The sequence below is a fragment of the Halichondria panicea genome, chromosome 17 (genome assembly GCF_963675165.1).
Source record: "Halichondria panicea chromosome 17, odHalPani1.1, whole genome shotgun sequence".
NCBI lineage: Eukaryota > Metazoa > Porifera > Demospongiae > Suberitida > Halichondriidae > Halichondria > Halichondria panicea.
The window spans coordinates 3,226,731-3,238,972 of record NC_087393.1 but is presented as its reverse complement, the minus strand read 5'-3'; the positions used below and the strand labels follow the sequence as shown (position 1 = coordinate 3,238,972).

Sequence of the window (12,242 nt, the reverse complement as noted above, 5' to 3'; positions counted from 1 at the left end):
TGAGTCTAAAACCCTTTGGTTTAAAATAAACCATTAATACCTATGAGTGTAGCCGTAGAATTATACACAATGAAGCTGTTTGTGTATACATGTGTATTCCATATAGCTGCTTAACAGTTCCTTTGCGAATACAACTATATCAGCCTATTTAATAAATAGTCTTCTAGCCATGGATTTGATTCGCAATTGAATGCTGTTGCAGCAGTCTTTTAGAATTGTGTAACAACATCTGGTTCGAACAAGGTTTCTGTACCACTTATGAGTAGCCTCGCTATAGTGCAACTATTTAGCAGCTACAAAAGAACTGCAAAGCTTTACCTCCAGATAATATGAAATCATGCAGAAGTGAATCTCCATTTTCATTGTGCTGCGCATGTGCACCCTTCAATATACTGTACGACAAACCTACACTGAGTCATTTTGCACCACAGGTGCTTGATATTGTTTATGTTGTAGAAGTATACATGTACTTAATTGTCTATTGCATATTATCTAGATTCCTTCCCAACATTACACATGCTTTTAGCAACTGCTGCTCAACTAGAGGGGCCAGTTCTTGACTGTAGTCTCCAAATTAGGACAGTGGTGATACCGACGGTAGATGAGAGTCACCCTGGGGTGCTGGAGTTAGTGGAAGCAGGCTATGACACCCAGGATTGTGTGGAGGCTGTAGAGCAATGCATGGGGGACGTGCAGGAAGCCATGAAGCTATTGGATGCTAGGGAGAGGGAGGAAGGGGAGGAAGGGGCCCAACCTGGAATGTTTGTGCGGTCCATAAGCAGGGAGGAGCCGATGCAACACCAGTAAATATTATTTAGCTATAACTGTATGTACATTATGTACATGCATATATGCCATGGAGAAAGGTGTTGTGCTTTTGTCAGTGGTATTTAAGCTTAATTGTGATTGTTTCCAGGGGTGCTGTTAAGGCTGATGGAGAGCAGTTTGTAGAGTACCAAGGTTCTGATTCCAGTAGCAGCCACTTGCAGCTTGATCAACTGGGTTTTTTGCTAAAAAATGTCAGCACCGTTGTACCAGGTAAAATTGTACCCCAAGAAAACTTGCAAATAACGTTTCCTCAGGTGCTGTGGATGAGAAGAGGAGCTTTGACAAAAGGCTCCTCAAAGCTGGACTACCCAATCTTCTGGTTACAGCCCCAGGTAAATTAGTAATGGTGTACAATGTGGTACAATGTGTATACCGTATTACTTGCGGGTGAAAAACCTTTGCGAATGAGCCAAATCAGCAGAAAATTTGACCCTTTGCGATCTAACTATTGTGTTCTGGCAAGGATCGTGTGTATTTACTAGTAGGTTTTGCGGATTTTATTGTTGCCAATCTCGCAAAATTCACAAATGTTTGATGCTCGCTAGTAATACGGTAGTTACTGTCCACATCCCACCCTCTTCATGCAGACAATGTCCTGAGAAGTGTACTGGCCCTGTACACTGGAAACCATGCTCTTCCACTCCCAACACAAGAGGAGGTCCTTCTTTGTACCAGCAAGACTACTACTGAAGAGGTAGAATAATCAGTACATGTATGTACAGTAAAAGCATAATTATGTTGCTAATAGTACTGGCCTTATAGCTATATTATTGTATGCCTCCATACACACACCCAGGTAAGTCTGTTGTGGCGACGGGCTATCGGTGACCCTGAATACAAGAGAGTGTTTTGTCTGGCCCATGCTGAAAGGCTGTCCTACCAAGTGTGTGATGCTGCTCTCAGATCACTGCAAGAGCTCTCTCAGGGAAAGACACGTGAGTCATTACCCGAGGCGCGCGTGGGCGGCCACGGGTATAGTAGTCTAGTCTGTTGGTTGTTTGTTTGTTTGTTTGTTTGTTTGCTTGTTTGTCACGAGTATATCTACTCACCTGGATGCCATAGCGCTGCGTTTGCAGCATATATAGATTGCCTTCACACAACAATATCTTGCTAAATAGTGGCAGATTTCGATGTTAAAACTTCGTTGTCTATAAAAGCTTAAACTTGCACGAGCTAACTACACACGGCCTTTATTCGAAATACCCTACGTATTTACAACTGAGTTGCTCCTGTACCAAGAACAATGGAAAAGGGTCACTACAATAGAAAGCTAGAATTGTGACTGGTTTGTTGTCCCTGGCCCTGGTACATGCTGTTAGCTGATCATCTGGGATCCATGCAGGAGCCATACTTTTCTGAGACTCCAAGCTTCTTTGCTGTGATTCTAGTCCACAGTGCATATATCTATGTGCCACTAAAACCCTGTTCTCAAATGTTTCAGTATGCCTCCAGTCTGGTTCCTGAGTTGCTGCATGTGCTAGACAGTTAATTCAGTCATACATGATAACATCACTACATGCACTGTTATATCACTCCTCTGGTTTCTTTGTAATCATGTCACCAGCCGACGGTTTGCACTTTAGTGCTCTAGTTGTGCGTGTTTTCTTGTGTATATTGCACAATGTCTCGGTGTGAGTGCATGCCTTCATCTTGGCCATGTACAGATTATCATTTGGTGGTGATATGTAGCAAGGAGGATGAGGATAAGTCGCACATTATCTCACGACTACACAATTACCGGCGACCAGTTGTCCCGACGCTGGTGGTAGATAATTGTAGGGATTATCTCAAGACACACTTTGTGCACCATATGAACATGGAGTTGGATGACCAGGCCACACCCACATTATCTCGACGAGCCTCCATAGTGGATCCTGAAAAGTAGGTAGTATAATTATAATTATGCATTTGATTGCTAAAAATTACCCTCCCCTTATAGCTCTTGTGTTCGTGTGGTGTCATCCACTCGCTCTGGTATGGGAAAGTCCCTGTATGTTAAGAAAAAAGCAGCTTCTTTGAAACCGGCCATGTGTGGCGACGATAATTGTGTTACCATCCCAATCCATGGGCCAGTGGTTACAGCTGACACACTCATGGATTACTTTAAAAAATACACAGGGAGAGATAATTGCACTATCTATCACCTGGACATTGCCCCACAGGTATAGCATCTTTGAACCAACATGTTGTCATAATTATATTATCTCATGCAGGTACTGGCTGAGGTGGACTGTATTCTGTTCTCACTACTCATTCTGAGGGGGCTCAGTGACAGCCGAGGGCTAGTGTGGAGGAGTCATGCCAGCCACCTCTACATGGTGGAGGTTACCCTACCCGAAGGAACTGTGAGTACCGTATAGTTGATGTTAGAATCCCTCAGTGCATGTCTTGTTTATACGCTTCTCAGAGTGCTCAGAGTGATCAGGAGGGCTTTCAAACTCTCAACCTGCTCAATCTACTACCTACCATTTGCTGTTCCAGCCCCAGAGATGTGGCTCTAGAAATACAGCAGCAGCTAGGTATAATACAATGTACGTACTATAAAATATTTATTAACCTGAGGCGCGTGGGCCGCCACAGGTTACTGTATTACTAGAATATTATTCTGGTGTAAAACCTTTGCGAATGAGCCAAATCAACAGAAAATTTGACCCTTTAGTTTGTTGCGTTCTGGTAAGGATCGTGTGTCATTACATGTACCAGCTAGTTTTGTTTTCTGATTCTGTTTTTGCGAAGTGATCAACGCTCGCAAATTTCGCACTTGTTGACGCTCGTGCAACATTCTAGTAATATGGTATAGTATAGTCTGTTGGTTCGTTTGTTTGTGTGAGTCTACTCACTCGGATGGCCATAGCACTGCGTTTACAGGATCGATAGCCTCAGTATTAGTTTACTGTGGCAGATTTTAATGTTAAAGCTTCGTTGTCAAATAAAAGTGACTAAAAGCTAAGAAGCTATGCCTATATTCGAGGCATGCACTTATTTGTGGTTGAGGTACAGTAGACTCTTGTTAATCTGGCTTATTTATTGAGCATACTCTATATCACTTGTAATAGATTGTTGCAAGTTATTCTTGACAAAGAGACTCCATTTTTGTGTTACTACCCCTGACCATAAATATCATTAAGGCCTCATATAAATGATACATACTTCCGGTAGTCTTGTAGTGTAGACTGGACAGACAGACAGACAGACACACACACACACAGTTACCGTATATCTTTTGTGCAACTACGTTTGCCTCGTGCTAAAACTTCCGAGAACGGAATTTTATTGATGCAGTCTCATGCACTGTGGACTAGAAAAGTCAGCAAAATAGCATGAGTCTTAGAAATTAATGTTCTGGGAATAGGATCTGATCAGCAAAGAAGCAACAGACTACGATCATTAATTCTAGCTTTCTACTTTAGTGACCCTTTTCTATTGTTCTTAATTGGTACGGGATACAGTAGACTCTCGCTACTCCAGCTCTCTGAAGTACGGCCACCTCGATATACCGGCCATTATCGGTTTTGCACGAATTGCTAGCTAGATCGATGAATGCTTACTGCACAAAACTCACTATTCCGTATACTAGCCAGTACTGGCTGACCCAAACTAGGTATTTGATACTTTTATTACGGCTGGATATGACGTTTTGGGTGTGGTTTGGCAGATTACATTTAATAGAGAGCACAATGATCATTATCCTCGAGACAGAACCGCAAAATGAGTCATTAATTGGTAGGGTCGATCATTTTTAGCCGTGGCTATTTTCTGAAATGCGACCACCTCGCTATTCCGGCCAAGCTGCACTGTCCCAATCAAACGCACGTTATTGTACATTAATATTTGTAACAAACATTATACAAAGCTTACTAATGCCTCTTCTAAACACTCTATCTTTTGAGCGAAGCAAAACATACCGTTAATTTTATTCCACCTGGCTTTGCCATCATATTTTTTGGTGTCAAAGCACTCGCAAAGCAGTGTAGTTAAATATGGTAGTAGAGCAAGTGACTCATCCTATAATTACTCTTGTATACGTCTAATCAGGTGCTGATGTGATTGGCATGGACGATGAGGAGTTCAAAGGCCCCACCATACAAAGAGTGTATCAGTACCTCAGGAGGCATGCAAGTGAGCACAACTTGGACACGTTTTCTTACCAGGACGGAACGTTTGAGGGCAATGAGAGAGACTGTCTCAAGATCATACTCGGGTTAGTGGTGTTTAGACGCTGTCATTGAGTCAGTTCATTATAATTTTTTATGTGTTTCCCGATAGCAAGTGTGGTATCAGAGACCCCAGCTGGGCGGAAATCCACCATTTCACAAAGTTTCTGGACATTCAGCTCAACTCATGTGAAAACTCAGTGTTCTGCGATGAGACTCTTGTAGGTGATGTCATGTCTGGTCTCAAGGGATTTGTGGTCAAGTTTATGATCAGGATGTCTCAGGTGCAACTGTAATTTTTTGCCTTGATACAGATTAGCATGCATCAGCGAATTAGCAATGTCAGTATAGAGTGGGGCATGGGTCTTGGTTATAATGTTTATTGCCTGAAAATGGGGAGGGGGAGCAGTCAATGTGTGGCATACTTTAATAATGATGTAGAGTGTACAAGGACGTTTATTTTGCTGTTGACACCGGCTAGTGTTAACCCCAACCCCATACAGGACTTTTCAACTCCCTCTCTGGAAGGAGTGCTGGCCAGAGATAACCTAGAGGAGGATGTTCCATCTGTTCCTGCAGCTGAAGATGATAATGACCAGTTGGAGCAGTATCAGATTGTCATTAGAAGGCAGTGGGAGCATAAGTATGTGCATTTTTTTGTACGTGTACAGAACCATACTTTCATTATGCCTCGATCGGTGCGCATGCACAGGCAAGGTATACACTAGTTAGACTCGCTAGCCAGTCCCATTTCTGCATTAATTGGTGGATTGCCTATCAGAGAGTTGTGCCGTTACTTGAATTTGGTAATGATCGACCAATCAGAGTCCAGAACCATGTCATATGATATATTTCGCCCACGTTTTAGGTGGTAACGTGCATGCACCTAATAATCACACAATATTGACCATGTACAAACCACGTATGATGATTTTATAATACTCTCTGACAGGCAATCCACCATGCAGCCCCTTCCCTTGCGGATGTGGGATTGGTTAACGAGTCATACGGTAGTGTGTTTGGAAGAGGGAGTAGATAAGCCCAAGGCTAACTGGGTTGGATGGGACCATACCCGTTGAAGCGTACGATTTAAACTAATATGGAATGCAAACATTAATTATTTATGAAGGACACTCATTATCGGGAGAGCACCTTCAAGGCTACAATCCCGTCATTGCTAGTCCACAAGTTTAATTTCCCTACTTGTAGGTAGCTCAAAGAGAGGTGGGACCACTCCATTCATGCGGAGTCTGGGTGTGACTGTCAATAAATATCACAAACCATGCAATTGAAAAAGCAAAATTCAAGTTATTTATCTTGCTTTCACCACCACGACGATTGTGTTTAGGTTAGGCTCATCCGGTTCCCATATCTGCATAGGCATCATCTTATGTTTAGGCATAAATGCCTAAACTGATTGTTACATGTAGACACAAATTTGTGTCTACATGTAACAATCAGTGTAGCACCAAACCTTGATTTTGCCATTAATTTGAATAGCTAGATGCCTGTGTGCATGTGCGCATACCAGCTCGTAACTACTCAATGGTTGCAATGCATTTTCACGAAATGTTTTGGCACCTGCTTGGAGCAAGTAAATTTCCTACTTGCACCTTGTCGATCACCTGCTTGATATTTTCACCCGCTTATTATTTGGCGCCCACATTTTCATCTACTCGTGGAAAATTCTGCAACTTATTGTCCACTACATATTTACTTATTATCGTGTGAGGGGGACAATTGCAGTAAAATCTTTTAACCTTGAGTGTCTTTTGAAAGAGGTGGTGTTACTATAGGCGTGGCCCGGGCGGCTTTAATTTTTTGGCCTGGGTGAGGAGCAGCTATTGGTAGTTGCAATTAACACATCTACCCTATATACCCTATATACCTCTGTGCACTCTTTCAGCTCCCACCCTTATATCTTTTTCAACGAGGACAAAGTGAGCATCACTTTCATTGGGTTCATGGTAACCCAAAACGGCGACCTTGTGGACCCGGTTCATAAAACAGTGCTGGAGTCCGCTATTATGAAACCACAGCTCTATGAAGGTCTGAAACAGAACAAGGTAAACTTCGATGAGGACTATCGCGGGTGGAAGAAGGACCAGATGATCACTAAGATAGCGACTGTCATGGGATTTGACTGTCTTGACGATCCTGATGACACCTATGTGCTTACCACAGATAATCTTATAAAAATGCTGGCCATCCAGATGAGATTCAGGTGTGTTTGGTTATTGCCTTCTTATTGCTGAATGTATGCAGGGTGTCATACATGATTTTGAAGTAGAGGGGGGAAATAAGGCATGCTTTTAAGAACAATTTGCTTAAAAAAAGGTTAACTGTTACTTCAATATACTCTGTTAGTATGTTAACATTGCCGGCTATGGACACTCAGTCATACAACTAGTACCTGAATAACATCCTGATACATCACTATTATGTCCTGGCGTGTTACACAGATGTGACATCCCAGTGGTGATTATGGGTGAGACAGGCTGCGGTAAGACAAGGCTGATCCGCTACATGTGTAACCTGGCACGGGGCGGTAGGGATCTCAAGAACATGCTCATACTGAAGGTACAGTGCCAATTCTTGCATGCTCAGTGGTCAAATAGATCTTGTTGCTTGTGTGCAGATACATGGTGGAGTAACGGACCTAGACGTCACCAATTTTGTGGAGTATGCTGAAGAAACAGCTCAGACCAACAAGGCAGTTGACCCCAGGTTAAGCACTGTGGTGTTCTTTGACGAAGCCAACACCACTGAGAGTATTGGACTCATTAAGGAAGTCATGTGTGATCGGAGAGTCAATGGTCGACCAGTTTCCAAAGATATTAATTTCATAGCCGCCTGCAACCCATACAGAAAGTAAGCTAGTGAACTGTATAACAGTCGGTCACTATAAATACTATACATTTTATACTACCCTCTACACAGGCATTCAGAGGATATGATTAGAAAGCTGGAAACTGCTGGTTTGGGCTTCTATGTGAGAGAGACTCAACAGAAGCTAGGTGACAATTTTGCAGGCCTATGTGGTTGTATGTTGTGAATATTTTACGACCTCCCCTCACACTGTGGCAGGTAAGATCCCCCTGCGTCAGTTGGTATACCGTGTGCTGGAGCTGCCTCCTAGTATGTGCCCTTTGGTCTATGACTTTGGCCAGCTTAACACAGCTACTGAATATGACTACACCCGTCAGATCGTCATGGACCATGTGAGAAAATAACTAAGGATCAATATCGTCATTGTTTTCCTGATACAGATACGCGGACACCCCTTGCTGTGCAATGAGAGTTCTGACGTCATTATAGCCATATCAACAGTACTGGCTGCATCTCAAAAGTTCATGAGAAACCAAAAGGTGATTACTTGTTACTTTCTGTTAAAGACTTGTCAACCAACACGCCTTTTCAGAATGAGTGCAGCTTTGTAAGTCTGAGGGATGTTGAGAGAGCCATGATTGTCTTCGAGTACTTCTATGAGAAAATGGAAAGTGTGTTTGCTCCACTTATAGCAAATAGAGCAAGTAGAGCAGAAGAGGACTACAATGAGTTCTGTGCACCTCTCAGTGATAGTGAGGTATAAGAATGCAATGTATGATCTGGTTAGTAAGCGCATGCGCCTGCAGGCCTCTGTGCGCCTATTATCCGGATGCGCTTATTTTAACCACGCCCAGACGTTTCAATGAAGCAAATCTCCATTAGCTAGCTCGATCGTTTGTCTGCAAGAGGTCTAGATCTAACAGCAGCAACCCAACTACCGGTAGTGAAAGAGACTTAGCATCTATAAAGAAGTGTGGAGACCAGTTATTGGGCAGAGAACTGTACAGAAAACCATGCGCCTTCTATCAAGCTCTTGGTTTGCTAACCAGTATGCGCCTATTAGTTGATGTGCGCTTATTAACCAGATGATACGGTAGCTCTCTAATAATTATGACAGCTGAATGCTCTTTCTCAATAATTATAGGAAGAGTATGAGACAACAGCTACAAATAGAGCAGAAGAGGACTACAATGAGTTCTGTGCACCTATCAGTGATAGTGAGGTATAAGAATGCAATTCTAATCTCTAATAATTATTATAGCTGAATGCTCTTTCTAGGAAGAGTATGAGACAACAGCTACAAATAGAGCAGAAGAGGACTACAATGAGTTCTGTGCACCTCTCAGTGATAGTGAGGTATAAGAATGCAATTCTAATCTCTAATAATTATTATAGCCGAATGATCTTTCTCAATACTTATGTAGAAAGAGTATGAGACAACAGCTCTTCCCCCTCGTCATCAGCTCTTGAGCAATGTCACTAGTGCACTAATCCTCTCTGTAAGCGTTTGTTATCATGCTAGGCTACATGACAGGTCATGTTATGAAAAATATATCGCAACATGTTTCAAACAACCGCTACTGCTATCAGGAGGGGCTCAGCAATTCAGAGATGAGATAAGATGGTCAGCTTGATTATAGCCTGTTGTATTTAGTGCAGGCTATTTACGTAGCTTGCAAAGGCAGTGTTGGATTGAGTATATGTATATGTTTATGTATAATTATTTTCTAGTATAAACTGTCACCTTTATCCTGTGTCAAGTACTGGTATGGGGAGTTGTGAAAAGTGTACACTATATATATATAGGCTTATCTGCAGGTGTGAGGAGGGTTTGCTGGACGAAATGATGCTTGGCTCTAATATTGCTAAGAATGCTGCCCTGAGGGAGAATGTGTTCATGATGGCTATCTGTATTGAGCTCAGGATCCCACTCTTCTTGGTAGGAAAGCCAGGCAGTTCCAAATCTCTGGCCAAGTCGATTATTCAAGACTCCATGCAAGGACCAGGATCACGATCACCGGTACTAAGGGAATTCAAACAAGTGAGGAACATTTCTATATGTAGTGTGCTCTTCCTTCATACTACAGTTTCTGTTTTGTGTGCGTACTTTTGTTTTTGTGCATGTGCATTTAGCCAAAAACCACTTACTACAGCGTGTTAGTTATTGACTGTTACATTTACCGAAAGAAGGTACTAATATACATCCGCGAAATGCATGTAGTGTTTGATGCACCACGTTATTTATTACCTGCTGGTCAAGGTCAATTGTGTATCACCTGCCAATGCACAAGCACTGAGCTATTAAGCTGCCAATGCACAGTTCCATTTTTCAGCTTCAAAATGTTCAGGAGAGATGCGTTGAGTTGAGTTGCACTTCTTTTGATTCGCTATTGAACTTTGACTTGGAGATAGTAAGGAATGTGGTGCATACAACACTTCCTGCGCCTCACGGATGTTGTACACTTCATCTGACATTTATCGCAAAAATAATTACGCTGTTTGTTTTACAGATATATCTACAACGTAGTTATTTTTGTTTTTTTGGGGGGTGCGGGCTGCTAAAATATAGACTAACTTACATGTAGTTTCAAAGTTCAAGAGATTGTCTCCTATCAGTGTTCAGTAGCAGCTCTGAACGTTGAACGCGAACAACTAGCTAGAAATCAAATGTTATTGTTTAATTACCACACCCCTAAAAACGTCACGGTTAACAAGATTTTACTATACTTCATCACGTGCGTGTCATCTTACTTTGTGCACAGTTTTTGCGTAGAGGTAGAGGTATCGGTAATTCGACACTCTTCTCTTATATACTCTCTTGATACAACATAACTAACATTTCCCCCCAAAAATTGTTATAGCGGGAAATCATTATGCAAACCGTGCAAACAGTAAAAAAGGCACTAATATTTAGATTGTGATGGAAATACTGCTTTTTCAATAAAAGCATTGCGCGGGTGCTGATTCCTCAGGCACCAAAGCTTTAGGGCAGTGAAGAGTGAAGTACCAGCAAACATTATTAAATACTCACAGGTACAATGTATTCACATTTGCATGCAGAGACTGGTAACCGTGGGACATGATCGAGCGTACTACGCTAACAGAACAGAAACTTTAGTTTTGCGTGCTACTGTATATAAGTGTCCTTAGACATCCTATGTAGCCCCGTTTACACGAGGCCTTTAAGCCAGGTTGGAATCTGGATTAGGTTTGGGTCGATCAGAAGTGGTTTAACTGTGCATGAGTTAGCTCAAAATTATAGCGCTTTGTGTTTGAGGTTGTACATGTTTGTGGATGTTCCTAGAGTAAGCCTAGCTGTCGCTTAATTCCTATCAAGCAGCCACGTACTGTTTGCGCATATGCAATTAGTGGTCGTTTACTGTGCCCACTAGTGAGTAGTCTACTCAGAATAATAATATTATGTCCCGGATTCGACCCAGATTTCCAATTATAATTAGTGCTTGTGTAAAGTACCGTATGTACCGCGTATTTACTAGCTTGATTAAATGCCCTCCTTGATTAAACTCCCATCTCGTTTGAACGCCCAGCTGTAAATGCTCATCTTAAATAATCGCCCCATGTATGGGGCGTGGCACTGTGGGTGGAGCTAAAGTAGCACGTGGAACCAGTTGCAAGCATGGCAGCATAGAATAATAGTTTATGATGGCAGAGAGAGATATACCAACACAGAGGGAGAAACACCACTCCTATGACTTATAAGATTTAAGCTGCTGACACAGCAGCCAAGAAGAGAATAACTGCTGCTGCGTAAGAGTTTGGAGTAGACGTAATAATATAAACGCGCCCGTTTCGAATAATCGCCCATCTCGTTTAAACGCCTGGGCGTTTAATTGTTAGTATAATTATGTGCATGTTGTTTAATTTAGTTGATGTTGTCGGACTCCCCTTGCAGGTGCACATGTTCTCCTACCAGTGCAGCCAGCTCTCCACTCCAGAAAGTGTTATAGAAGTGTTCAAGTCAGCTGAGAGGTTTCAAGCCAATCAGGACACCAAACAATATGTGTCGGTGGTTGTACTGGACGAAGTGGGGCTGGCTGAGGACTCCCCTTCCCTGCCCCTCAAGGCATTGCACCCTCTGCTGGAGGACGGGACCGAGTGGTCGGGTAATGATCATCAGCAGCAGGTATGTGGCTTCAGTTAATTGGTATCGCTTTGCATGATGCATGGCGTACAAATAATGGCCGTAAGATGGGAGCACAAAATAAAATGGGGGTGAAGCGCTGCCCAAGAGGTGAGTCCAGGAGAGGATTTTCCCCATTCTGCAGGTGAAATTGAGATAACAGTAATTTTATAAACAAGAAATAATTGGAATATATCTGCATAATTACAGTATGAAAACCAGGAGGGATCTGTCGCCTTAGCCCCCCTGGTTCTTACTTGATACAGTAGAACCTCGATTATCCGGCCCTC

The 12,242-nt window shown here is 42.4% G+C and overlaps 1 protein-coding gene across 3 annotated transcripts in view; it reads left to right on the top strand.

The window, feature by feature from the left end:
- The window catches only part of LOC135351754 (E3 ubiquitin-protein ligase rnf213-alpha-like), a 66,531-nt gene that overhangs the window by 24,762 nt on the left and 29,527 nt on the right, over nt 1-12,242 (top strand). Inside the window, exons 22-45 of one of the 3 annotated variants that reach the window (XM_064550841.1) lie at nt 527-803; nt 917-1,038; nt 1,083-1,160; nt 1,416-1,522; nt 1,625-1,763; nt 2,493-2,709; nt 2,768-2,990; nt 3,042-3,173; nt 3,236-3,347; nt 4,864-5,029; nt 5,095-5,266; nt 5,486-5,625; nt 6,889-7,206; nt 7,445-7,562; nt 7,621-7,853; nt 7,923-7,999; nt 8,070-8,203; nt 8,252-8,350; nt 8,404-8,568; nt 8,956-9,033; nt 9,090-9,167; nt 9,236-9,435; nt 9,630-9,852; nt 11,725-11,955. In XM_064550841.1, the coding sequence (XP_064406911.1) occupies nt 527-803; nt 917-1,038; nt 1,083-1,160; nt 1,416-1,522; nt 1,625-1,763; nt 2,493-2,709; nt 2,768-2,990; nt 3,042-3,173; nt 3,236-3,347; nt 4,864-5,029; nt 5,095-5,266; nt 5,486-5,625; nt 6,889-7,206; nt 7,445-7,562; nt 7,621-7,853; nt 7,923-7,999; nt 8,070-8,203; nt 8,252-8,350; nt 8,404-8,568; nt 8,956-9,033; nt 9,090-9,167; nt 9,236-9,435; nt 9,630-9,852; nt 11,725-11,955 (3,839 nt within the window). The remainder of the gene's footprint in view (nt 1-526; nt 804-916; nt 1,039-1,082; nt 1,161-1,415; nt 1,523-1,624; nt 1,764-2,492; nt 2,710-2,767; nt 2,991-3,041; nt 3,174-3,235; nt 3,348-4,863; nt 5,030-5,094; nt 5,267-5,485; nt 5,626-6,888; nt 7,207-7,444; nt 7,563-7,620; nt 7,854-7,922; nt 8,000-8,069; nt 8,204-8,251; nt 8,351-8,403; nt 8,569-8,955; nt 9,034-9,089; nt 9,168-9,235; nt 9,436-9,629; nt 9,853-11,724; nt 11,956-12,242) is intronic. The other 2 variants (XM_064550842.1, XM_064550843.1) reach the window with 2 other exon arrangements.